The sequence below is a fragment of the Leopardus geoffroyi genome, chromosome B1 (genome assembly GCF_018350155.1).
Source record: "Leopardus geoffroyi isolate Oge1 chromosome B1, O.geoffroyi_Oge1_pat1.0, whole genome shotgun sequence".
In the NCBI taxonomy this organism is placed as follows: Eukaryota; Metazoa; Chordata; class Mammalia; order Carnivora; family Felidae; genus Leopardus; species Leopardus geoffroyi.
The window spans coordinates 35,064,559-35,092,422 of record NC_059327.1 but is presented as its reverse complement, the minus strand read 5'-3'; the positions used below and the strand labels follow the sequence as shown (position 1 = coordinate 35,092,422).

At 46.2% G+C, this 27,864-nt stretch overlaps 1 protein-coding gene across 1 annotated transcript in view; it reads right to left on the bottom strand.

Moving 5' to 3' along the window:
* The window catches only part of BIN3 (bridging integrator 3), a 42,318-nt gene extending 14,725 nt beyond the window's left edge, over positions 1-27,593 (bottom strand). The window contains exons 1-2 of the mRNA XM_045457390.1: positions 27,383-27,593; positions 4,887-4,935 (exon numbers count right to left, since the gene is read on the bottom strand). Of these exons, the coding sequence (XP_045313346.1) occupies positions 4,887-4,935; positions 27,383-27,390 (57 nt within the window). The 5' untranslated portion in view covers positions 27,391-27,593. The remainder of the gene's footprint in view (positions 1-4,886; positions 4,936-27,382) is intronic.
* Between the last annotated feature and the right edge of the window lie 271 nt (positions 27,594-27,864).

Below are 27,864 nucleotides of genomic sequence, written 5' to 3'. Positions count from 1 at the left end.
TCGTGAAGTAAAATTCACCATCGGTTTCCCCCACCCTACAGTCTTTGCCCTCTTTTCAACAGACCCCCTGTTTTTCCATCCAGGAACCCAATGTTTTCATCATCACCTTCCTATGATCCATCAAAAGCTGCTCTTAAGAGGAAGCTCAAACTTCGCTCCCACTAAAGCGTATGTTCCTGAAAAAAGCTTAAAGTGCTACCTGTCCCAGGGGATGTGTAGCTGGGCAGGAATCAAAGTCTCAGCCAAAGGCCGGAAGAGCGTCTGGCGCGATGCAGGCGGGAGATTTGTTCTGGGGTAGCGAGGCCTCGCCCGGGCCCAGCAAGCCCGCGCTGGGACGGTCCAGCCCTTTCTCCACCAACACCGTCGACGAAGGTGGTGGACAGGAACGAGCAGAGACGGATGACAGATGGACTCTGATACCAGCTGTGCAGTATTAAAAATACTACCTAACATTTTTGAATCTCACGTACTTTTCTAGAGGAACGGGATAACTCCATTCGGCCTTCCCCTGGGAAGATTTTCAGTGGCTGCCAAGGAAACGGGGTAGCAGTGTCCGTCTTGTTGGCTTGTTTAGAGGATCACCGAACAGTCTGTGTAGAGCACAGAGCTCGGTGCCTGGCCTGTGGATAGGGTTTCCTTGTTCTTCTCCCATGCACTGGGGTGCTGGGGGTGCCCAGAGAAGTCTGGGGGTGCAGACTGGTCTGTGGCCCTTTGGCAAAGCACGGGGTCAGTTGATAGCTAGGATGAACGCTGATTTGGGCTAAGCCAGGATCCTGTGCCCGGGGGTTACACCTGGGCCTCCCTTAACTGGACATATCACCCCTCTTATTTTGTAGGATGTGACGGCTAAGCAGAGTCTTTACGTATTAAAAGTATTCTTTTCCAAAAAGACGAAGTCAAGGATGTCCTGGTCAGAGTCCAGCTTTTCTAAAGATGAAGAACATGCAGTGGGTGCTCCCAGAGGGAGGCGGGTGCAGAGAGCTCCGGCCTTGGCTCCTGGCGCTCTCTTTTGCAATCCCCAAGTGTGCCGGTGCGTGTGTGGGATGTCAGAGAGCACCTGGTCCCCCTGGCTGGGAATGCTTGGACTTGCACGGAGAGCGAGCGACTGCAGGTTTCCAACTGGGCTGGAACATTCTGGTTGGGGAGCCGCTTGAGGTCTTACCCTGGCAGCTGAGAAGTATGTCGGGGTGGAGTTCGATCCTTCTGCTGCTGCTCACGGCCACGTGAGAGCCTGAGATGTTCATGAACGTGTCCCCCTTCTGCCTCTGGCAGCCAGGTGTGGGTTGCTCTCAAGATCGCTCTCCTCCCTTGAGGAAAGATCCGAGGCAACACCACCAGGATTCTGGCCCCTCGGATAATGGATAAGGGAATAAGGAGACACACTGGAGTCCTAGTGCAAGGTATCTCCATTCCGAGGGAAACAGCCAAACACGGAAGATCTGAACATCTCTGAATGCTTGATGCTTTTGCCAAAAAGGCGATTAGCCCCCAGTCAACAATGCAAGTGCAAACACATGTGCACGGCTGTCAGCGGGTCAGGGCGGGCCGGGCCGGGCGGCGAGGTTAGCGAAGGGGGAATGAGCACCAGACGGCCCGCTGCTCTGGGCATTTGCAAAGGCTCAAGGTGGAGGGGTGAGACTGTATTGCTCAGCGCTCTACCCCCGCGCCTAGGGTCAGGCTGGCATGGAGCAGGAGTCAGTATTCGTTAAATGAATGAGTGGGCTGAGGTCTCACCCAAACGGACACTCGGAGTGAAGTGAAGAAGGAGACCGGCAGGCAGGGCTCCGGCTCTAGCCCCGGAGCTAAGCCGTGTTGGATCAGAGCTGAGGCAGAGGGCACACTGGGTGATCTCGGAAGCCCCCTCTTGGAGGGGTGCTAGGGGCGGAAAGCAGCCTCCCTTTGGTGGATCATGTGTTACCACATGATCAAATGAGGCTGAGAGGCTCTCCACTTTGCAAGTGGAGACTGTCCTCAAGTGGGGGCTCCGTGTGGCAGGATGCTCCCCTGCCCTGACGCTGTGGCATGCCTGCCTAGCTCGGAGTCTAAGAGTGTGCTTTCCTTCATGTGCGAGACCCAGGGTGACCCCTGCTTCCAAGAGCTCTTCCCTCCTCAAAGGTTACGGACGGGGAAGCGGCTGCTTTTTGCCATGCCAAGATGCTCCGGCTACCTTATGGGACTGGTGGGGCAGGAGGGGTGTAAGCAGAGGGTGCGGAGGGTTCGGACTGGGAGGTGGGCGAGCTTTTGTCCCTCCGCCTCCATCCAGTGGCCAGCCCCTGCAGAGAACATGCCATTCCCTTGCCAGAGCCTTGACAACAATGGAATTCGTGTTAATAACCTGGGTGCAGAAGAACAGTGAGAGCAAACACACAATGCTTTCTTTGTGTCTGACAGTTGGGTACCTTGAGCCAAAAACCTCCTGAAACTCCCTGAAGATAACGTGAGCGTTTCTTCCCATGACGGGGGCGCCATGACTTCCAGGCAGCAGGCAGCCACATCTGCGCCTCTGACGGTGCCTGGGCAAGAACGGTAGCGCGTCACCACTGTCTGGGGGCAGCTGCCGGAGGCGCTGAGACGGCTGCCCGGGCTCGGCCTATGATGGGGGCCCGGAGGGGCTTGTGCGGCAGAGAACGAGATTGAAGAGGCAGGCTCTCGCTCCCTATACTTCGGTGCCTCTGGGGAGTTGAGGGAGCAAGTAACTCTCTTCCAAAGCCTAAGTCGGCTTTGATTCCTTGTGAGAGATCAAAGGCCCGGCCTACCATTTCCTTGTAGTAGGGGATCTGGCTGCTTGGAACAGGCTGAGTCCTCGGTGGTTTCTAAAGAGTCAAATCAACTATCTTCCCACAAGGTAGTTAATATTTATTGAGAGCTCATCATGTGCTAGACACTGTGTTAAGTGGTTCATACACATGACCTCATGTACACAAGACTCATACTATATCAGTGGCATAGGTACTAAGATCCTCACTTACGAAGGAGGAAACCAACGCTCAGAGACAGTAAAGGGCCTTGCTCAAGGTCACATACAGCATGTGGCGGAGCCAGTGGGAATCCAGGCAGGAAACCTACCACATCTGGCTTCTTAACCACTACTTGGTGCCCAGTCTGACTGGGGGAGCAGATTCCAGAAGTCAGAGGACCGCAGTTCCATCCCAAACAAGACTGACGTGAGGAGGGGAAAAGGGAAGCCACGGGCCCATCTGTGGGCTTGTCTGTAGGGCTGTCCATAGGTGCTGGGATTGTCCATTTGTCCCTCCTCTGGGGAGTCCTTGCCACTCCTCAGATTAAAAGACCCAGAGATCTTTCCGTCAACAAACTGGCAAAGAAGCTAGAAACTGAATTCTAACCTATACTTTTCTGTAGAGAACAACGGCTATCTCTATAGAGGTAAGGGTGTTGGGAGGGTTTTCTGTTTGCCTGTTTGTTTTTTGGTAGTGAGCGCTGGGAATAAAAGACCCTTCTCAAAACCACTTCCCTTTCAGATCTGCCCTGGATTAAACTCTGGAGACACAAAGCCACACCTTCCCACTTCCTGTAGCCGGCTAGAGCCCAACATTTGCACGCCCAGATTCTTTGCGCTTCAGCTGAGAGCCTCCACAGATGGTCAGCCTCTGCATGGGAGGTAAACTCTCAGTCTGTCCTCGGCCTGCCTTCACTTGAAAGAGAAACGCAGCCCATTTCCTTTTAAGTGGCCTGCCTTTGGATTTTCCAAAGACTGAGCCATTGGTCAGATGTATGCTGAACTTCCCTTCCTGCCAAAATGAAGCAGGAGCTTTCCTGTAGTCCTGAGTTCTGAGCCAAGGAGGGCCGAGGTTATTAAGACAAGGAGAACTGTCAGGGGCTCCAGTAGGCTGACAGTTGCTGGAACTGTCACAATGAGAGATACTGTACAGTTATGGGTTCCCACGGTGAAACCAACAGCCTGATTAGATTTGGGGGTGAGGGAGTTCAAGAGGCCATTCTTTACTAGAATTCCCAAACATCGGCAGACCTTCACAGCCTGAGTGAGGCAGCATAGAGCAGTGGAATGTGCATTGAACAGAGACTCCGACTTGGGTTCCAATTTCGGCTCTGTCGGTATTAGGGTTTAAAAAAAAAAAAAATTTTTTTTTTTTGTTTTGTCTTAGGAGCACTCATGAGTGGGGGAGGGGAAGAGGGAGAGAGCAGCTCAAGCAGGTCTGCTTGAGAGTTGGATGCTTAACTGATTGAGCCACCCAGCTGCCCTAGTGTTAGGTTTTTTACAACCTTAGAAAGTCATGGTGGCTTCGTGGGCCTTGGTTTTCTCGTAAGGAAAATCAGGTTGGATTAGATGATCTGTAAGGGCTTCCAGCTCTAAACTTTCTAAAAATCTGTGATTCCTCTCCCATTCTGGAGATTAATAGAGATAAAAATTGTGGGTTCTCAAGGAGGTAGGATTCAATCATGCCCTCCTGACTCTGGGTCCTGGCTAAGAATTCCTTTGGCAGTGGAGAGAAAGGGACCTGGAGCCTCCTGGAGAAGCTTCCTGGTCTTCACACAGCCTGAGGTGGCCGGAGATAAAGGCCTGGGACATGTCCTTGGCAGGGGCCTAGGTTTCAGGAGCCCACTCAGGAAAGTGCAGAGTGCCACGCCAGACTGCAGAGATGGGCTGTCACCCACCTGTCACCCACCTCCTCCACCTGCCCCAGGATGGGGACGAGCCAGCCTGATTTGCAGAAGGAAGATGTCCCAGGCCAGGAGGCCTCTGCAAGCCCCAGTCTAAGTGAGGTTCCAGAGCGACACGGCTGGAAATGAGGCAGCCCGGGTTCTGCCCTTCCCAGCCCCACGATGTGCTGAATCAAACCTCTGGTTCTCTGCAAAGACCATGTGAGACAGACGGAGTCTCAGAATGAAAGAATCAGGTTACTCACTGTTTTAGGGACAATCTGTTTCTTGGGCTGCCCAATCTTGAAAGGAATCCTAGGAGAGAAAGAGACAAAGAGGGATTTTAGGAGAAATGGGGAAGGATGTAGCTGAAAAGTACTGATGAAGTCAAGGCCACTTTTCCCTGGAGGGTAACGAGAGACAGTGGCCTGCTCCTGGCACTCGAACCACACGCCCTGTGGATCTAGGGCCATCGGCAGCCAGGCTGGGCTCTGGAGGGTGATCTTCCCATGGACAGTGTCGGATGGAGGTCCTGGGCACCACCTTCTGCCCCAGAGCATCTTTCCTACTAGTAGCCGGGTGTTGAAACACGTTGCAAAGGTGAGGGCAGGGAAGGGGAGATACCACACGACAGACAGTCATTGTAAATCTGTGTCCTGAGGAGCTGCAAAGTCAGAATTACAGGCTCACTGGGGCAGCTATCATCCTTGAAAACAAGCGTTTAAAAACACCATGAGAACCACTTATCGTCTGTATTAGGTGCTTTGCTACTTCTCTATAGAGGACTTGTTACATGGCTGGAGACAGAGGACACACTACAGGGCATGAAGGCCCAGCCAGGCTGGGTTATTTCTGGTGAGAACTGACAACCTGAAATGTGGCTAACTCAAAGAGGGACCTGAATCTAGCCCAGGTCTGCCCTCTGCACCTCAGGTTCTCCACTTGGAAATGGAAAGCAGTTTGGCATAACAGAAGGAGGGTCAAGAATCTAGCCTCTAAATCTAGGCCCCCCTCCACTGGCCCCCACCGCCTCCCGCTCTGAGGAGCGGGCTGCCCCCTGGCAGGTAACGACTGCCCTGGGATTCATTGCCCACTCTGTGAAAGGACAGGGTTAGACTGGATAATTCAGAAGCTTCCTTGAGGCATGAAAAATTCTGATTCTACAATTCTGAGAAGTGTGGTCCCGCTAGGAGCAAACACACTGCATGCCAACTGCTGGTGAAAAAGAGGCTCCCCAGAGCCCCCAAGGTAGCAGTGAGTGAAGCACCCCTGGGATCAGCTCAGGGCACAGGGAGTCAGCAGGAGAGTCCCCAGGGCACGACTCCACTCCCACTCTCCTCTCAGTGCTCAGGACGCTGCAGTCCCTCCCTTTCAAACCTCCCGCTTCCAGCTTCCACCGCTGCTGCACCCGCCCCTTCCCTCTGCACCCCCTTCTGCCCAAGCCTGCTTTCTCTTGGCCCAAACTGACCAACACTGTTGCTAAACCCAATGGTATAATTAACCACCGATAATAACCCCAGACAACGATCCGGTCGAGAGGATGGGCCAGCCTGAGTCACAGTGGTTTAAATTTAATTTCTGGAGGACATCCTGTTTATTGTTAACCCAGCCCGGTAATTTGGGAGCGTTAACCCTTTGGGGGCTGGCTGATTCACGTGGCTTCTGTAAACAAATAATCAGTGGCTATATAATTACCAGGGGAAAGGTAAGCTCTGGAACTGAAAAGAAGAGAAAGGGAGAAATTGCTCTTTCCCCTCCTCAAATCTAAAGAACAGAGGTTAAGGGAGCTGAGCTCCATAGTCCCCTCCTCGTGTCCCCAGTTACTTTTCCCCAAATCAGGGATTGGAGTTGACTGACACAATGGTTTTGGACAGTGAACAACTGCCCTCAAGGACTATTTTGGTGACAGTGCAAATGAGGTCCTGGTGGCATTGAGAGAAGATTGAGCCTGCACGAAGCATGTTGTGGGATAATAAGCTTTGGACCAGGAATCAGAAAACTGATCTCTGCCTTTGACTAGTTTTGTGATGCGAACAAATCACGGTCTCTCTGGAGCTTTTTCTTTCTCTTTCTTTCTTTCTTTTTAAAATTCTTTTAATGTTTATTTTTGAGAGAGAGAGAGAGGGAGGGAGAGAGAGAGACGAACGTGAGCAGGGAGGGGCAGAGAGAGAGAGGGAGACACAGAATCCTGAGCAGGCTCCAGGCTCTGAGCTGTCAGCACAGAGCCCAACGTGGGGCTTGAACTCATGAACTGTGAGATCGTGACCTGAGCCAAAGTCAGCACTTAACTGACTGAGCCGCCCAGGCGCCCCTGGAGCTATTTCTTAAACTCTAAAACAGAGGAGATGGAAACTTGAATTCTAAACTGAATCTCTGTTCCAGGAACATGGGGGCAGGGTGAAATTCTACAGAATTCTCAGAGTGGTCTTCACAATGATTCTAACTTGGAGTCTAGTACTACAGACTAGCTATAAGAAATGAAGAACTTAGATGCCATTATTTGTGGTGCCACAGCCTCTCTAAATCTTAATTTGGAATCACAGTATTTTTAGAATTGCAAGTTACCATAGAAATTGTTCCAGTTCAACCCTCTCATTTTGTAGATGAGAAAACCAATCTGGAAAGGTCCAGTGACTAGCCCAGGATCATTCTGCTGGTTCACGACTGAACCAGGAGTAAACAATCCACTTTTCTCTCTGCTATTCTTTGCCATGAATTTGTTATGTTTATTTGAAGGAACTAAGGAAAATCATCTGATCAAAATACCTAACCTTAAAATACTGTGGAATTTCAAAGGGGCTCACTATTCTTGAAAAGACTGGAAATGCAAGGAATGAGGAGGGCAGCATTATTGGGAGGAAGGAGGCTTGTGCTGACCCGGCTCCGTCTGAACAAATGATAGGTTCCACGTATCATGTTGGCTGAGTGCAAAACGTCACTGATAATGTCTTTGAGACAACAGGTAAAGAACCTGGACTGTCCAGGGCAACTGGGACACATGGCCATTACACCCACATGGAATGCCTTCCCTTCTCCCAGCTTGATCAAAGCTGTTCTCAAGTCCAAAACCTTGCTTACCTTCTTCTAAATGTCTAAGACTTCATTTGGCATTAAAAAATAGCCTACCTTTTATATTAATTGAAGTTTACCCATTTAAAAAGTAAAACATACTCATCAGAGAAAACTTGGGAAATACAGCAAAGTCAGAGACAGAGAGAGAGAGAAAGAGAGAGGGAGAAAGGGAAGGAAAAGAAGGAAAAAACCAAAACAGTGCACGGTCTCATATCTAAAGATAACCAAGGCTAATGTTTTGGTGTTAATTATATTTTAAAAGTTTGCAGAAAGAAAAAAATCTGAAGTAAATATGCCAAATGCTAATAGTGGTTAATTCTGGGTGGTAAGAGTGTGATTATTGTTTTCTTCTTTGCACTTTCCATATTTTTCAAATAAACTAAAAAAAAATCCCTTGTTTTTTTCCTTGACTACAAAAATAACACCTGATCAGTGTCAAACACTTGGAAAACATGGAAACACACACACACACACACACACACACACACACACACACACACACACACAGAAACAGTAACACCCTGAATCTGTGTGTAAATACACGGACATGTGTACATATGCATATTTATATAACTTAACCTAAACATATCATAAAGGCTTCTATATGCCAAGATGTGGTTGTCATCAGCCTGCCCTGTTAAGAGCTTCCTAGTATTTCATTATATATCCCTATTTTATTTTTGTGATCCCCATCCCTTACTAATGATCATTTCAACTGTTTCCAATTTTTCTTCTATTATTAAAAACACTAATAGCTAAATCTTTGTGTACGTCAAGGATTAGTCACATAGGATAAATTCTTAGAATTGGAATTGCTGGGTCAAAGGATATATACATGTCTAAGGCTTTGATACATTTGCCAAATTGCCCTGGAGGCAGATTGAGACAGTTTACATTTTTTAAAAGATTGAAATGGTTTACATTTTACCACTAGCCCTTTGGCCTGTTTATCAGGATTTTTTTTTCTGGTTTAGCGTTTGCCTTTCCCTTTTGTGCAATTAATCTGAGTTTGCTTTTATCAAAGTTACACGTGTGCATGGTTTAATAAGACAACAACGTTTGTTAAGTGAAACATGAGGTCCTATCCTCCCTCCCCCTGCCCTAATCTCACTTGCCCAAGACAAGCACTTTTCGACTCTGCTGGGTTTTTTGGCATGTACCTTTGCATCTCTAAATAAAAATGCATCTATTTCTATCTCTGGTTAGGTTTTAGGCACTAGCTGCTGACTTTTTCTTTTGCAAGGGGAAGATTTAACGAAACCAACCAACTGACCAAGCTCTTGCAGGCTTCTACCTGTTACACAAAGGCACATCCGAATCTCCTCTTCTTCTCGATACAGTTACGTGATTTGGTCAGATCAATAAGTAAACTGTTGGGAGAATAATGTGATTTCTTGTCCTTCCTGCATGTGGCAGCCAGCAGATTTTTCAGCCTCAGCCAAACCTTCAGAAGCTGCAGAATTCCGAGCCAAGCCTCCCAGCTAGGCCACTCCCAAATTCCTGGCCTGCAGAAACTGGTACTGTTGATTGGAGACGCTAAGTTGTGGGGGAATTTGTTACACAGCAATACGTAACTAATAACACTGCATGTTTTCGCTCCTAAAATTGTCATTTTTCTTTCACGTGCTGAATTTTCTATGTATTTATTGTCTAAATTTACTCTTAATACATTCACTCGTGTCAGGTATTCACTTCTTGAAGCGGTGTCCGAGGCAGCCTCCAAGCTGCTCCGGTCAGGACCCGTCGCCTCGGCCCCTGGTATAGAGCTGGAGGCCCAGGCTCGCCCTTCTCCTGCCTCCTAAAGGAATTCTGACAGCTGGAATCCGGGTCTTCCTCTTTGCTGGTTTACTCCTCGTTTGGGCAGAGTAAAAGTGTGTGTGAAATCACCTTTTGAGACTTTGCATAACCAAAACCTCTTTGCTCTGACTCACACCAGTTAGTCTGATTGGGTATAGAATGTAGGTTGGACTTCATTTCTTTCAGAATCTCACAGACTTTGCTTCCCTGGCTTCTCATTTCCCAGTGCTATTGTGGTGAAGTCTAAAGCACTCCGATTTCTATCCTTTGTAGGCAACCTACCCATTCTTCATGCAAGCTTCTTGAATCATGTTTGTCCCTGGTGGTATAAACTTTCACAGTGATGTACTTCGTGGCTCTAATTGCACTCACTGTGCTGGGATACGCACCAAATTCTTTCAATTTGGCAATTTGTAATCTTTCGTTCTGGGCTTAAAAAAACTTTGTTGTGGCTCGTGTCTTCCCCCATTTTCTCTGTTTCTCATTTCTGAAATTCATTTTTTTTTTTAATTTTTAAAGTTTATTTATTTTGAAGGAGAGAGAGAGCAAGCATGGGAAGAACAGAGAGAGAGAGAGAGGAACAGAATCTGAAGCAGGCTCCAGGCTCCGAGCTGTCAGTACAGAGCCCAGTGCGGGGCTGGAACCCACGAACAGTGAGATCATGATCTGAGCCAAACTTGGATGCTTAACCAACTGAGCCACCCAGGTGCCCCATTTATTTCTGAAATTCTTGTAATTCCAGTGCTGACCCAACTTGGTTGCTTCTCCAGTTTCTTTATTTTTCAACATTTCGTATCTTCTAATACTTGTAAAGTTTTTCATTTCTGCTATCATATTTTTAATTTCTGAGAGGTCTTTTTACTTTTCAGGATGTCCTTTTTTTTTATGGTATCTTGTTTTATTTCATGGATGGCTTCTCTCTCTGATGATCTTTAAAAAAATTCTTTTTTAATGTTTATTTTTGAGAGACAGAGAGAGACAGGGCATGAGCGGGGGAGGGGCAGAGAGCGAGGGAGACACAGAATCCAAAGCAGGCTCCAGGCTCTGAGCTGTCAGCACAGAGCCTGACGCGGGGTTTGAACTCACAGACCGTGAGATCATGACCTGAGCCAAAGTCGGACGCTCAACCGACTGAGCCACCCAGGCGCCCCATCTCTCTCTGATGATCTTAATGACAGATTTACAAAAAGTTTCTTCTGCCTTCCTTCAGTCTCAGTTTCCCCTCAAGTTGTTTTCTGCTTTTGCCTCCATTTTTCACACTAAACACTCCCCTTGGGAGTGTGGTAATCTTGGGTGTCTGCTCACATACGGGACTGGAGACAAGACAGCTGATCAGAAGCTGTGAGCGCTCAGATATTGTCTGTGTACTGTGTGCAGTGACCTGGCTGAGCAGTGTTGTGGGGAGCCCCTGATGTCAGTATCTGTACTCCCGGGCAGGTAAGATTTCCTAGAGAATTTTTCAGTCTCTCGCCATGGGAGTAAAGGCCCAGCAGAGTTGTTCCGAGAGCTCAGTGAGTAGAAGAGGTCACTCGAGCACATGCCATGCGTGCAGGTGCCATGGGGGAGGGGAAGAGTTGTCTCGGCACTCCCCATGCATTTCTTCACTTCACCCTCCTGCCTTCAGGATGGCAGTCCTGCCCTCAGCTGGGCTTACAGTGGATCTGTGTTTTGTGGGCCCGAAGCTTATATGATTTTGTATGCCTTTTAAAGAAAATGAATTTACAAATATCAAAATTGGATGGGGCCCCTAGATGGCTCAGTTTGTGGAGCATGGGACTCCTGATCTCAGGGTTGTGAGTTTGGGCCCCAGGCTGTGTGTAGAGATTACTTAAAAATAAAATCTTTTAAAAACATTAAAACATATTAAAATCGGCATGAAAGTGTTTATTTAGACAGAGAAAAGAACATAATAAATTACAAGTTATAAAAGCTGACAAATAACATGAAATCAAAAACTCAAGAATAACCTAAAATTTTATTAATCATCTGCCTGACACACCTCTGTATTCATTTCCCTGCATTTTTTGGCTGCGTAGTCTATGATTGCCTCTTCATGTGACACCGAGTGGGTAACATCATTTTTGTAGAGAAAAGAAAGGTAATTCAGCCTTTCCTCTAGTATGGTTGACTGAAACTTGTTTTCTATTATTGACAGTTCAGAAAAGCTTTTTTTTCCAGCTTACCAGTAATATATAAATATAATAAAAATTTTGCTGTAAAACTTAGGAAAATCTCGTTTCCTTCATAAATAAACTGTAAGATTTCAGGACACATTTCAAGGTTTCTTGTATAATGACTACTCTTAACCACTCTCTGAATTAATGGGGGTAACCAGCTTTTCTGTTCCTGATGTCACTGGAAGAGGGCCCATCATGAGTTTTGTCATCTTCGTTATCTTTCGTGTTAAGAACTTTAAATTGTTTTATCAATGTGTTCTAATGATTTGCACCTCTTTATTAACTAGATTATCAAACCATCGCTCCTCTTTAAAACTGATCTCATTCTTTTTTAAGAAATATTCTTAAAAAAAATTTTTTTTTAAATGTTTATTTATTTTTGAGAGACAAAGAGAGACAGAGTGCAAATGAGGGAGGGGCGGAGAGGGAGGGAGACACAGAATCCGAAGCAGGCTCCAGGCTCTGAGCTGTTAGCACAGAACCTGATGCGGCGCTTGAATTCACGGGCTGCGAGATCATGACCTGAGCTGAAGTCAGATGCTTACCCGACTGAGCCACCCAGGCAAACCCCTGATCTCATTCTCTTAATGAATGACTAGGTTTGAGTACAATTTGAAAATGTTTTGTTGCACTTTGATTTCAGAATAATATCTCCTGATTTAACTGCTCACCTGTGTCACTTTTGTTTTGTGTTGTTATTTTTTACCCAACTTTTCCCTTAGTTTTTTTCTTCTTTAAAATTTTTTCCCCAGCTTTATTGAGATACAATGGATCTATATAACACTGTGAAAGACATACAACTTTTTTTTTTAAATTAAGCTCTACATCCAATGTGGGATTTGAATTCATAACCCTGAAATCAAGTCGCATGTTCTACTGACTGAACCAGCCAGGCACCCCTTTCCCTTAGTTTTTAAATACATTTAAAGATCACCAAAAGAGGTGCCCTCTGTATATTTCCAATTCAGGAACCTGAAATTTCTCACGGTTTTATCAAAGTTTTCAAAAAATGTCTACAAACTGCAGCTAAAACAGCATATTTCCAATTCAACCCTCCAGTCACATCCCAAAAGGCCTAGGCTACTCCAAAGCTGCCTGACATGAGGGGTAGTATCAAGTAGCAAAAGGAGGAAGTGAAGGCAGAAGTTTTCTTAACTGAATGCAGTATAAACACATGGTTGATGTTTGCAAAAACACAGGATCATGTGAACACACAGCTAAGGTTCCTTCTGGGTCTTGGACAAGGTCCATGCCAGCAAGGGGCCCTGAAGCTTAAATTTTATTAAATAGTTTTTACATAGTAAATCCACCTTTGTGTGCCTAGTATAGGAACTCCCTGTCTCATACTCTCCAAGGGGTGGGGCCCCTTCATTCTTTTGCTAGGGTGAGGCAGGGACAGTCTCCCAGGGACACCGAAGTTGGAGAGGAGATGGCAGGGCTCTAAACTTACTCAGAAACAGCTTTCAACCAGTTCTTCTGATCCGAGAGCTCGGCTTCACCCCACTTCTGGAAGTACCCAGTGCCACCGATTACTGACCCTTTGAGGATTCTGTGATGTAAGTCATGATGGCTTGTGGTTTTCCTAAATGCCAGTTTAGGATCTGGCTTTCCTGGAACTAAGTCAGTTACTGCATGCAACTGCATTCCAATTCCCAAATGTTGTTGATGTCTCTATCCTCCCTGTATTTGTAGATCTATGCCTTAAAAAAAAAAAATCACTTTATTGTGCTTTTTTTGTGGGATGTGTGAGGGAGATAAACTACATGTACGTATTCAATCTGTCATCTTTGCTTCGAAGCTGGTTTATTAATTTTTAAATAAGAGCTTTATTGAGGTATAATCCACACACCATAACGTTCATCAAGTGTACAATTTGGTTGTTTTTGGTATATTCAGAGAGTTGTGCAACAATCACCATGATCTAATTTCAAAGACATTTTCATCACCCCTAAAGAAACACTGTATCTGTTAGCATCATGCCCCGTTTTCTCCTCTCCTTCCAGCCCACAGGCAAACCAGTAATGTACTATCTCTACGGATTTGCCTATTCTGGACATTTCAAATCAATGGAATTATACAATAAGTAGCTTTTTGTGTTGGCTTCTTTCAATCAGCAAAATGTTTTCCAGGATGATCCATGTTTGGGCATGTATTAGTCCTTCATCCCTCTTTTATCACAGAATAATAGTCCATTGCAGGGATACACGACATTTAGCCACACATCCACTTATCCAATTATCCGTTCATTGAGTGGTGGTCACTTGGGTTGTTTCTACTTTTTGGCCATTATGAATGCTGCTGCTATGAAAATTTGTGTACATATTTTTGTGTGGACATACGTTTTCATTGTTCTTGGGTATATACCTCAGAGTGAAACTGCTGGGCCATATGGTAAGTCCACGTTTACCCGTTTACCCTTCTGAGGAGCTGCCAGACTTCTCCAAAGTGGCTGCGCCATTTTACATTTCCACAGTAGTGTATGGAGTTTCCAATTCCTCCACATCCTCACCAACACTTGTCATTGTCTTTTTTGTCTTAGCCACTCTGGGGGCTATTTCACTGTGGTGTGATTGGCATTTCTGTAATGACTAATGATGTTGAACATCTTTTCATGTGCTTAGCAGTCATTTGTAGGTCTTCTTTGGAGAAACATCAAACCCTTTGCCTATTTTAAAAATGGGTTGTCTTTTTAAAAATTTATTATTATTATTTTTTTAATGTTTGCTTATTTTTGAGAGACAGACCATGAGCGGGAGAGGGGCAGAGAGAGAGGGGAAGAATCTGAAGCAAGCTCCAGGCTCTGAGCTGTCAGCAGAGAGCCTGATGTGGGGCTTGAACCCATGAACCATTAGATCCTGACCTGGGCTGAAGTCGGACACTTAACTGACTAATCCACCCAGGCTCCCCATCTTCTTTTATTGTTGAGCTGTAAGAGTTCTTTATTTAGGGTACAAGTGCCTAATCTGATATATGATTTGCAAATATTTTCTCTCATTTTTGAGGTTTTTTTTTTTCACTCTTTTAATGGTATGCTTTGAAGCACAAACATTTTAGGTTTTGAAGAAGCCTAATCCATTTTTTTTTGTTGTTTGTGCTTTTGGTATCACATCTAAGAATTCTCTGCCAAATTCAAGGTCATGAAGACTTACCCCTATGTTTTCCTTTTATGATTTCATAGTTTTAGCTTTTACATTTGGGTCTTTGATCAATTTTGAGTTAATTTTTGTATATGGTGTGAAGTAAGGGTCCTACTTTATTCTTTTGCATGTGGATATCCAGTTGTCCTGACGCTGTTGAAAGGACTATTCCTTCCCCGTTGAACTGTCCTGGCATCTTTGTAAAAAAAAAAATCAACTGACCATAAATGTAAAGGTTTATTTCTGGACTCTTAATTCTATGCCATTGATCTACGTGTCTATGCTAGTACCACAATGTCCTAATTATTGGACTTTTGTTGTAAGTTTCAAGATTGAGAAGTATTGAGCCTTCCAACTTGGTCAAGACTGTTTTGGCTACTCTGTGTCCCTTGCATTTTCATATGAATTTTAGTGGTTTATTTTTTATATTTAAATCATCACTCCATTTAGAGTTTGAATGTTGGCCAGCCAGTTGTTTAGTTATTTTAACATAATCTAAAAAATAAACTATCTTTGAAAAATCATTTTATTAGGGTTAAATACTTCTATTCCATACCACAGACCTGTCTACTCTTTGGCCAGTAACACAGATTTAATTATTTAGGGTTATAATAGCTCTTAATTTCTAGACAAACAGATCTCTTCTCATTACATTTCATTTTCAGGTAATTTACTGGCTATTTTAATTTGTCTTAATATTTACTTATAAGTTTATTTATTTGGGGGGGAGGGGCAGAGAGGGAGACACAGAATCCCAAGAGGGCTCTGTGCAGAGCCCAACATGGGGCTCAATCTCATAAACTGCAAGATCATGACCTAAGCCAAAATCAAGAGTTGGATGCTCAACCTCCTGAGCCACCCAGGGGCCCCTGTGTTACTTTTTTTTTTTTAACCTTTTTTTTTACATTTATTTATTTATTTTTGAGAGACAGAGAGAAACAGAACACAAGTGGGGGAGGGGCAGAGAGAGTGGGACACAGAATCCGAAGCAGGCTCCAGGCTCTGAGCTGTCAGCACAGAGCCCAACGCGGGGCTCAAACTTACAAACCACGAGATCGTGACCTGAGCTGAAGTCAGAAGCTCAACCAACAGAGCCATCCAGGCGCCCCTCCCCTGTGTTACTTTTTAAGATGAACCTCAAAATCATAGGTGGTGCGCCCCCCTCCAAAATCAATATACTTACTACTGAAAATGCATTATATTTATAGATTAACTTCTGAAGATCTTACATTTTTACAAATACTACATTTGCTCATTCAGGGCCATAACATTTCTTTCCATTTATTCAAGTCTTTTTATTAGGTCTTTTAGTCTTAAGAGTTTTTCCATATAGTTCCTCTACTTTTATTTTGTTTAATACCAAGATCCCAAAGTAACACTTACATGTGAAATTTTTAGCCCTACACAGTTCTTAGGTACATTCCACGAGATTTTTAATTTTTGGTTGTACTGCAAATGGAATTCTCTTTCTCATTTTATTGTCCTGGTACACAGGAAAGCCATTGGGTATTAAATATTTACCCTGAAACCATTCATCACACCTATATACTTAAGCTATACAGCCTGAGAAACTCAGGTAGGAAAAAAAACCCCAGAATTAGATTTTCTAAATAGACAAGTCATATCACTTGAAAATAATGATAAAATTTCCCTTTTCTTTCTCAATGTTTCATACCCACTTCTTGTCTTGTGTGTTATAGCATTGGCCAGAAATTGGAGAAAAATGTTTCTGACTTTAGTAAGAATGGTTCGAATCTGATCTTTCACTATTAAATAGGAAGAAGGCTACTGGTTCCATTCAGAAAGACTTCTAATAGCAAGGAAATATCTTTTTGTTTCTAGTTTCCTAAAAGACACAAAGATTGGATTTTTAAATTATATCACAGTGCCTTTTTCAGCATACATTTAGATGACCAGTTTGCTCTCTTTGACCCAGTACTGCGATGAACTGTGCGAATGTATTTCCTAAGACTGAGCCACTGCTTCCTTACTGAAGAAAATTCTGCTTGGTAAAGGGTCAGGTTAACTAGCTTTGCTGTGTATGCATCTTGCTTTCTGATTATGCCACATAAGCCCCTCAAGTGCAGGGACTGAATGTTACGGTTCTTTGCAACTCCCGTAAGTACCGTACAAGGTACAGTGTTATTTTCAACCTTTCGTTGAATGGATGTTCGGTAAATATTTATCGAGGGCCTCCTTTATGCCTAGAACTCTGCTAGGTTCTAGCAATATCAGGATGAAAAAGACGACTCATTCTATGATCTCATGGAGCTCATGGTCTAGTTTTGCGCACACAGTAAACACTGGATAAATGATTCAACAAATAAACAAGTACATGGCCCCAAGGGCCCTATATAATACCATACTCTAATTTAAGTTTCCTGAAAAAAGTTACTCTCAGATAAGGCTTTAGAAAGAACAAATAAAGGTAATATCACTGTCTTTGGGTCTCCCAGTCCTTATCCGACTCAAACAAAAGCTAAAAAGGGGAAAGTGCACTCGTGGAGACCGAGGAAACGGAGGTGGCCTTTGGCGTCCACAGTAAAGCCAGGTGATGTTATCAGAGTGTGGGTTTAGGGAAAACCAACATTTCAAAGAGCTTAAGAGGAAATATGAAGGGAGAAGAGTCTCCTGGGCTTATTCCAAGGCTGCCAAATGGTCGATATGCTCCCAGAAAACTGGGGCCAGAAAACTGGGGCAGGTGCCCCACCACCACTGAAGCAGTCAAAGGGCGACGGGAAAGCGAGTAGAAAGAGCAAAACAGCCACCCTTCAAGCAGCTCTTCTGCCTCTTCCTGCCACTGCCTCCCTGATCTCCCCCTGTGGCTCTAGGGACTTCTTCGGGACAGACAGCTGCTCTGGAAGGCGTGTGGCAAGAGCAACAGCATCGCAGCAGCTCCTCGGCCCAACTGGGGTGGTGGGTCGAGGCTGACAGTCCTCCAGGACCCGGGAAGGCTCACTGGGCCTCGGGACCTCAGTTCCCCTCCTCCTCACAGCTTTCCTTGGGCTCTCCCCTTGGCATGCGGTGGGTAAGCAGAGGTCCGGAGAGAAGACAGGGCCTGCTCCCCACAGGATGTCTCTGCTCTGGAAGAAATCAAGAGGGCTCTGAGCTCCCGGCCTCTGGAGTAGGATTCCTTACTTGGTTCTACTTGCTATTCCATAAATATGAGCACCGGAGGGCAGGAGGAGGGATATTTTGGTCTGAGCAACAAAATGCAGAGAGCAGTTCTCTCAAGCGTACTCTCCTCCAACCCCCAACATGCCCCACCTCAAAACAGAAAAAAAGTTCTATGTATACAGAGGGAAAGGGGGAAAGATTTACTTTCACAATAAAGAAAAGTCAACAGGATGTTCTCCAAAGCTACAAATACACTTTTTCAAACAGTAAATATCTCTATTAACAGCACGATGCCAGTTGGCTAATTCTGTCTGTCTCAGTAAAACCTTTCCAAAAAAGCTCCTGCTCTTGTGTAATGTCTATTTACAAAAACAGCTCTTTTGCATTTTCAATTTGCTAGGTTTCTCAATCTTTTGCTTCCCCACCCCCTCTGCTGCAGAGGCAGAGACAAGAGGCAGGCCCAGATGGCAGTTGGGTGGGGATCCCCTGGTCACCCCAGCAGATCCCTCGAGCCCCGCCTTCTTTGGAGAGTCCTCTGCTTCCATTACAAAGATGAGTGGAAAGAAGCTGAAACCTACACATTCTTCCCTGGTCTTCACCTTGGCCTCTGGAATTCGTTTCTGCTGAATGTGAATAAGCCTCGGCCTGGCTTGGGGGTGGCAAGAACCCTGAAATGATTCAGTCTATCCCACCCCACACTTTCTGATGGATCACAGTTGTGGGGGCAGGGAGGAGGTGAGGGAGGTGAGAACGGAGGGAGGGCTGAGCAAAGAGTAGGCGGCAGCTGATAGTGGCTGAAATCCTGGCTCCCCGGGGAGTGGTCTGGGCCTGAGTCACTGTCTCGGCAAGAGCAGGAAGGTGGGCGAGAGGCAGCAGCTTCTGAAGGCTGGAAGGACAAGCCCCTCCCCCGTCCTGGCCCTTCTGTTACCCTGTCCTTGGGTCACTGCCTTCCCTGGTCTGAGGCCCCACCAAGGCTATCGCCACCTTGACACTGGGAGAGAGAACAGAGAGCCGGGGGCCCGGACAGGGCTTCTGGAGAGGCAGCCAGCTCCGGCAGAACAGCTGCTTGCAGGGTGTCATCCCCTCTGCAGGGCCAGCTGGCCATGATGCCAACCGGCCACACAAAGTTCAGCCTGAGCAAGGAGGTGAGAGACCCCATCACAAGGGGAAATGAACTGAGCTGCAAAATACCCATTTCCAGCACCTCTGACCACAGCGCCCCCTCTCACCCCCCACCGCAGTCCTTCCTCGAAATTAGCCACATCTGAAACCAGAGCAACACACACTACCCTACTCGCCACCAGTCCGGGGAGGTATGTGTGTGTTTAAAAATAAAAGGCATGACTCTGTGACTTGGCTGACTTGTCACTTGGACTAGAACAGTCCCCCAGCTCAGCTGTGATCCCTTCTTCCCCACTGTTCCCCAGGCTGACCTCTGAGAAGTTTAGACAGAATGAATCACAGGATGGTCAGTGTGATCTCACAGAACGTGAGATCACAGAAATCATCCAATTAAAGTGACCATTTATGGAGCATCTACTATTGCTGGTTTGGGCTGGGTACTTCAGAAACATCCGCTCATTTAAAGCGGTCCACTCCTGTATTCCTCACAAGAGACAGTGCGCTGGATAGGGGGGCGCGCTCTGGAGCCACACTGCTTGGCTTTAAGTCCTTGCTCTGCCAGCCGCCAGCTGTGAGGCTTCCGACAAGTTACCTAACCTTTCTGTCTCTCAGTTTCCCTGTCTATAGACTGGGACAATAATATAGCTATCACGTGGGGTCGCCGTGAAGGCCAAATGAGTTTAGTGCTCAAAACAGATCCTGTCGTAGGTCAGCAGCCTGTAAGTACTGGCAGTAAAGGCAGTGGTGGTGATATTTTGATGATGAAGATCAAACTGAGGCCCGAGGGGGTGGCTCACACTCAGTTACACAGAGGTAAGTATGGTTAGGAAACCTGAAACAATTCTTTTCTGTTTGGGGGGCAATCAGCCACTGCCAGGCCCCCCCAAGTGAATCCATTTGCCAACAATGAATGGGGACTTCCTCCCAAGTAGTAAAAGGATCTGTCACAGAAGTCTGGAGGCTGATGGAGCATCTAAAGGTCAAGAAAAGGGAGGAAAGAAGGCAATTCAGGGAGGGAGGTTGTTTGTTTATTTTGTAGCTCTTTAGAAAATGGGTTCTCCCATGTTATAAAAGGGAAACAGAAGGCATTGCGAGGTGAAAGTCTTCTCCTGCTTAATCCACAAGCTGGAGACAAGCCTCAGGGGCCTGCTTTCCATGCTGATGGGCCCACGGTGGCTCAGATGCCCACAGACCGCGAAGGGCCGGGCCAGTTGTTTAGCTTCTGAGGCACGAGCTCTAATCTCATGTTCACTTCTCTGTCTCTTACCAACGAAGGATTGTACAAAGAGCTTTCAGTCTACCTTTTCTCTTATCTGCTGAAGGTTTGGAAGCAGGACGGAGGAGGAGGAGGAGGAGGAGGAGGAGGAGGAGGAGGAGGGCTGAGATGGAAACTCGGAAACTCGCTCCTAGGCCCACTGTCTTGGGACATCCTCACCTACCAGCCGTAGGAGGCAATAATTCCCTTGCTATGACTAGAGGTCAGCTCTAGTCGTGATGGCAGTCAGGCTAGGCATGACAAAAGTTAACAGAGAGTATTATAAAATATTGCCAACACTCAGAAAGTTAGAATACATAATAAATACTCCTGTATTCACCTACTGTTATCGCGTTTCTAATACTGAGCCACACTTGCTTCAAATCTTACTCTTTAAGCAACGCAACAGCTCAGATACTGTTGATGCAGTCTGATTCCATTTCCTTGTCTCTCCTCATGACCTTAGCGGTCACCACGACCCTGAATTTAGTATGTATTATTCTCACCCTTTCACTACATTTGTTTAAATCTGTGAGCACAATACAGTATGGTTTTATAGGTCTGAACTTTATAAAAATAGCACAATATTGAATGTATTACTTTGAAACTAACTTTTCATGACCAGCATCCTGTTTCTGAGATTTGTCCGTGTTGATAGATATAGCTGCACTTCATTCATTTTGACTACGTGTTTCATTATGTAAAGACAGCACATATAGGCTGGACATCTCTAAACAATGAAGCAACTAATACTCCCCTGCACTCACCTGCTGCAAGAGAACTCAGGTTTCTCTGGGTGACTGTAGAAATCTCCAAAGTGATTGTATTGTGTCAATTTTTACCTCCACGCTCTACGCCACCCTGCACCCGATGCCAGTGGATGGGAGCTCCTCCTGATTCTCATCCTTAGATACTTGGCATTGCCAGACTTTAAAATTTTTGCCAGCCAGATGGCTGTGAAATGGCATCTCATTGTTACTTTAATCTGTTTTTCCCTGATTACTAAGAAACCAACATCTTGGTATAGGCTTTTGTCCATTTGGGTTTTCTTTTCTATAAAGTGATGACGTTTTTCACATCTATGGATTAAGTTCTTATAAAGTACATGGCTGGTGCTCTTCATAGTTGCCCCTTCCGTATTTCTTATTATAACCCACAAAAAACAACTAAGTAAACCAACAACACGGAGTCATAGCTATTATCTTATAGCCTGAATATTTGTAATAAACACCTAGATCAGTGTGTTTCTAAATGGGATCACTCGTCAATCATGTAAACCGCTATACGTTATTCCAGTGTGTTTGCCCACAACACACCGGGTCCAAATTAGACATGGGATCAATTGAAATGCATCATTCTTTTAAAAATTAAATAGAACAAAATAGAAAATATAGGAATGCATCACACATATACCATGTGAAACTTTTATTTGAAGTATAAATGTTTTTGTGTGCTGCAATAATGAAGGTTTTTTTCTTTCTTTCTTTTCTTTTCCTTTTTTTTTTTTTAGGCTTCATGCCCAGCGCAGAGCCTAACACAGGGCTTGAATTCACGACCCTGAGATCAAGACCTGAGCAAGAGTCGATGCTTAACTGACTGAGCCACCCAGGAGCCCCTCAAAGGTATTTCTAACTGCAAGTTGTGGTCAAAAAGTTTTGGAAGCCACTGTCCAAGTTAGCCCCCTGGCTCCATTCTTCCTCTTGCCTGAAGTACAGACTGTTGCCAAATTAATCTGATTAACTCACTGATTTCCCCATGCCACTTCCTTGCTCAAAACCTTCAAATTTCAAAAGCTTAAGCTCAATGTCAGTCCCTCAGCATGGCACTCAGAGTACTGACAGTGGGGCCCCAACTGCCATCAACGAAGCCTCTACCCAAATCACTACTTGCTAAACCCAAGCTGGTCTCCTGACCGTCCACCCCAAATACTCTTGATGCATTCCGTCTTCACACACCTTTTCCACACTATTCTTCTAATGTGGACCCCTCGCCCCCCACTGTAACAAATCACATCCTCTGAAATCTTTCTTGACAATGCCACACCAACATTTATTGGCTGTCATTCCTATGAATCCCGGGCACTTTCCAGACACTGGCTGAAGATAAGTATCGATTCTTACAGCCTTCTGACTGTCCACCAGTATTAAGTATCAGCACAGGCCCTAGTACATTATAAATGTTCAATGAGCATTAAATCAACAAAAATTTTATTGAGCATTATCTGTGTGCAACATGTTATACTGGGTCCTGTTTAATGGACTAGCTACCAAAATAGTGGGTTCGGGGAAGCAACAGCTTAACTGCCAACTCCAAAGCCACTTCAACACATGTACGTCAAGAGTGTAACACAGAAGAAAACTTCTTTGATGAAGAAGCTGTGGGATTCAAGATACTTGCCTCTTTCCAACTACTCCCAAATCTGGAAAGAGCCCCTTCCCCTCTCATTACAAACAACTGGAACAAGAGTGAGATGTTTTACATTTGTGCCCAAAGCAACGTCAAATACAGGGTCTCACAGACTCTTCAAGGGGGTCCCTGCCTTCTGGGCATGACCATGCTCGGTATAGAAGAAGAAGCCTGGGGGGAGTCTGGTCTGCCCGAAGTGAGTGGGAGGGCCACCCAAGGCGGGGAAGCCTCAGAGTACCACAAAGCTGACATGGTCCAGAACACCTGGAGGTCTGCAGGACACAGGACTTCCTCTTCACTTTACATGTGAAAACTGACAACTTCCTGTAACTCACTACCAACCTGGTAGTGTTCATACAGACCAGCAAAGTAAAATAGCGTCCTTTGGGACCCAATCAGCTTGGGAATGGTTTTCCACTTTTCAAGCACAGAGAATACTCAGATTTTAGTTCTAGCTCTCCCAGGTACTCCGTGAGTGAATTCTAATAACTTGTCAAAGGGAGATAATAAGACCCGAACTGCATACTGCCAAGGGTAGATGTGAGGACGAAATCAGATAATGGATGGGAAGGTAACTTGGAAAGGTAAAATCACTATACGAATACATGATAGCAAGAGTAATACTAGAGGGAAAAGAGATTCCACTGAGAACATGTTTGAAACAGAATGGATGGTTCAGACTAACCCAGCAGTTTACCTTCTTTCCTTTTATAGTCCATTAACTTCATTTAACAATTACTGACTAGGTACTTACTATGTGCAAACAGTGCGCATACACAAACGTGAAGAACTTGTAGATCCTGCCGCCACGGAGTCTGTGTGGGAGAGGAACACGTTTTTGGTCCCTGGAAGGATGTGGAAGTGCTACAGGAGTTCTATGCAAGTTCGGAAGAGGATAGTTTGGGGAGGGGGTGGAGAGGAGAGGGGAGAGAACAATCAGAGACAGCCTCAGGGAGGCGCTGAGGCCACTTCTTCCCTCTTTGATTTAACAACAGCACGCTTAGAGGCTCCTCATTTGAGGAAGTGGCTTATAGGTTCTGCACATTTTTATCTGAAAACTTTTCCTGAGCTGAGGCAAGCCAGGAAATGGAAAAAAAAAAGTGCTCATTCATACATTCAGTAAACATGCACTGATTGCTGGGAATACTACTAGGGATATAGTGATGACCAAGCCACAGTCCCTTTCTCAGTAACTTGCAGACTAGGGGGTCACTGACAAGTAAACCAACGATTCAAGTACAGATGCTAATGAGGGTCAGAGCAAGGGGACCCGGCTCAGTTTAGTGGGGTGTGGGGGGCTGTTCAGGGGAGACCCTCAGAAGAGGCAAAGCCTGCCCTTATTCTGGAAGAATGAGTGCACCTTGGCCTGGTGGATGAGGCGGCGAGGGGTGGGAGCAAAGGGCATTGCAGCAGAGGAACAATGCATATTGAGGGGCAGAGGCACGAGAGGCCAGGGAAAGCTGAGACACAGGAGTAACATGGACAGCCAGATCCAGAAAGGCCTTATAAGTTACGGCCCAGAGTCAGGCCTTTATCCTGAAGATGATGGGGAGGGCATGTAGGGTGGGAACATGGCGGGGGGGGACAGGTCCCAAGGAATACCAATATTTAAGGGGCAGACAGAGGTAGAAGAGCCCAGAAGAGTCAGAAAACAATCATATTTGCATAGTCTCCATTTTTTTCACAACAGGCTTGGGTGGCAGCGTCAGCTTGGATTATCCATTCCATGTCAGAGGAGGAGAAAACAAGACTGAGGAAGGTTATGTGCCTGACCAGACCACACTGTGAAGGAGGGAACCAGAACCTGAACTCAGCCCTCTACCTCCCAGCCACATTTATCTGCACTGACTCTAATTTCCTTCATTCTGAGTCAAACCTCTGGATCCCTAGTATAGGAAGATTTCCTCCAGGACTACTTTTTCCCTTGACATTGAACCCAAAGAGCATCAAGGCATGTGGTTCCAGGGAAGGCTATAACCCCTGAAGACAGCGAAGCCAGGTAAATAAGCCAGATTCTTCTTAATTCTGTTGAATTCTCCCTCCATACAATAATAAAGACACATACACATAAGAAGAGAGAGGAGACCAGCAGAAGGAGAGGAGAGGGAAGCACCTGACTTAAGCTCAAATGGTGAATCAGTGATCTGACATATGAACATAAAATGCCTCCTTCCTCGCAGGGCACACCACTGGACAGCCTGGCTTAAAGACACGTGGGTGGTCAGTGGGTGAATGCATGGGTAGATGAACAGGAAGGCAGCAGGTACCCACAAAACAAACGGGGTGGGCGGGCTGCATGCACAGAGGAAGCGAGGAACAAAGACCTCTTACTCTTCATGCAAAATCCACAGTGTGCAAAGGGCATCAATATTGGACATTTCTCACTGTGACATTTTGAAAGCCTGGCCTAGCCCAGAACAATGGTTACCCTCTGGGGACCAGGGGCTGAGTGCCCCTAGGCCTTATTCAATGATGGCTTGGCATACCCCATGTGCTTGGTGAACTCGACCTTGGGCATCAGCCTCCCATGATGGCTCTACGTCACTCTGGTCTCTTCCCCCACTGAGAATTCCAGTCTTGGATGAATGGATGGATTCATTCTGGGAGCAGGAAAACCACTCCAGGAGTGAATCAGAAGGACCCAGCCCTGGTCCCTTTGCCAGCCATTGAGCCAGGAACTGAGTGTGATTGTGTGCCCAGGCGCCGGTGCTGTTCCCCTCTCAGGGAGATAGGGTCAGGGTCCACGTAAGAGATGACGTAGTCGCCCTCTAAAGAAGAAGAAAAAGGAATCTCAGCTTTGAGGGACAAAGCCGCCCTTTTGGTTCTGACCCTCAGTCCAAAGAGGTGCCAAGCTGCACATGTACTAATAAGTTAATTCTACAGGATAAAAATCGCAGCTTTTGCTGAACAGTTAGTTGTCAATTTCAATTCTCTGCAGCCTGACAGACCTCAGGAAATAGGCTACTACTTTTTCAGAAAAAAGCTTCTTCAAGATGGGTGGGAACAGCATGCCTCAGATCACCAAGAGAATATTCTACTCTGGTCTGGGCTCTGTTCTCCTCCCGATTTGTGAAGAAAAGGTCAATTTATTTTTAAATTTGTAAATGCCAATGTAAGCAATATAAAGCATCTGAACTTCCTGCTTTCTTACCTTGAAAAATTAAGCAAGAGAACTACAACGATTCAAGGTGCAGCAGGCAAGAGGACATCTGTATCACGAGGCTGGGAGACCCAGGCTGACATTTTAAGGAAGTAATTCCTCTAGGAAAGGGAACTGAAGGATTGCCACTTTGCCCATCGTTAACTAGGTTATAACAAGATGGGAAAGTTAGCTAACTTTCAAGGCTCTAGCCCCGTATCGGCCTCCTGGAGCTAAGGTGGAGGGAAAAGGAGCAGTTCCTACCGGGGCTTATTAGGGCACAGCTCCAGGCTGCCCTCGTGTGCAGGCACCACCTGTCTAACGTTTGTCCATCAATCTTTGTCTAAGAAACAGGAGGGAGGAGGGGACAGAAATGGTTTAAATTTTGTATTACAGAATTGTCCTGAACACTGACTGACATTAGCTGCTTGTCGCCAGAGCTTAGTCTCCACTAATGGTCAAATGTGAGCCTGTTAAGAGCCTTCCTAAAGGATACTCTACTATCTTCATTCATTCGTGACTAGTTATCACACATTTACTTTGTGTAAAGAAACAGCTAGACTATGAGGACAGAGTGGCAAACATGTTCCCGATGCTAATGGACCTTGGATTCCAAAAGGTTTGATTCATCTTGTACATCCCCGGGGGGGGGGGGGGGGTCAATGTATTCAGACAAGCAAACTACAGCTGGATCCTCTGAGGTTTCGCATTATGGATATGCAGGTCCTTGGGCCTGAAGGTAAGGCCCTTTGGGCAAACTGAGTCTTACAAAATAAATCAACCATTAAATATTATGAAGTATCTACCATGAACCTAGCACATATAGCAACGTACCTTCCAACTCTGGAGTCGTGACTCTACATCTCTGAGACTCCTAGCATCTTTTCTCACGGCCTGCTAGTCCCCATAATGTTTAAGCTTACCAAACGCTATTTTCAAGAGAAAGCAGTGAGTGGGTAATGGTCCTGGAAATGATTAAAACTAGTCCAATCCCACACTGGGAGTGTGGGTGTGGGTGTTCAATTCTGGACCTTTCCAAAAGAGAAGCAAGTTTTGTCCTTTGAAGACTGTCAAGTGGTGCAAAGGCTAGTCATCTGAAAGCGAGTGGCTTTTTGATCAGTGAACTGGGCCCAGACTGCCAGTGAGGGCTACAGCTCTGGGGCCGCGGGAGCGGTGAAACGATGCCCACAGGGAGAAAGAAGGCATTTACTCCACCTCAGCGGATATTTACAAGAGGAGGAGACGGGAAAGTTCCTCACTTCAAGCAGCTGGGAGAAGACGGGACGAGCTTGGAAGAGAAAGAGTCAGGAAACAGACGCAGGATTCCAGGCCAAGGAGATTCCCCGCCCCATATACCGGTGAGTCCTGCCGACAGACGGAGCCTCCGGGAAAGCACCGGAGGAAGGGCCCTCGAACGACCCTGGGTGGAGGGTCCGTGTGGGCAAGGCAGGCAGCGGGGGCGAAGGGACTCAGGTGGGCGCGGGCAAGGCGCACGGCGGGCCTGGGGCTCCAGCGGCTGTGCTGTCCCGGCCTCACTCACCAGCTCATGGTCCTGAACCTGGCCCTGCTGCCGGGGTCCTCGGCCGCTACAGGGTCCTCAGGGATCACTTCCGGATTCAGCCAGTCTCCAGGAAGTGACGTAAACCCCGCCCACTGTGCCCGGAAGAGGCGGGGGTGGGCGGGGCTCGGGGAGTTAACCCTTCCGCGGCGGCGGGCGTCCCGCGCACTTGCCCCGGCCCGCGACCTGGGGTATTGCCTCACGGGGCTTGGGGTTCAGCCTGTGTCGGCGGCGTGGGAACCCCCGGGTGCGTTTTCTGCCTGAGATACTGGCTTGTAAAATTCTCATTCGCTTACTACACGTGCCTCTTAACCTTGTTATTGCCTCAGTTTTTCTGTCTGTAAAGAGATTTCTAATCCAGAGACAGTAGCGGTATTTGTTGATGGGAGAAGGAGCCATGGGGTCATCTGAAGTCTGGGGAGACTTACATTCACTGTATGGTCTTTAATATCTTTTAAATTTTG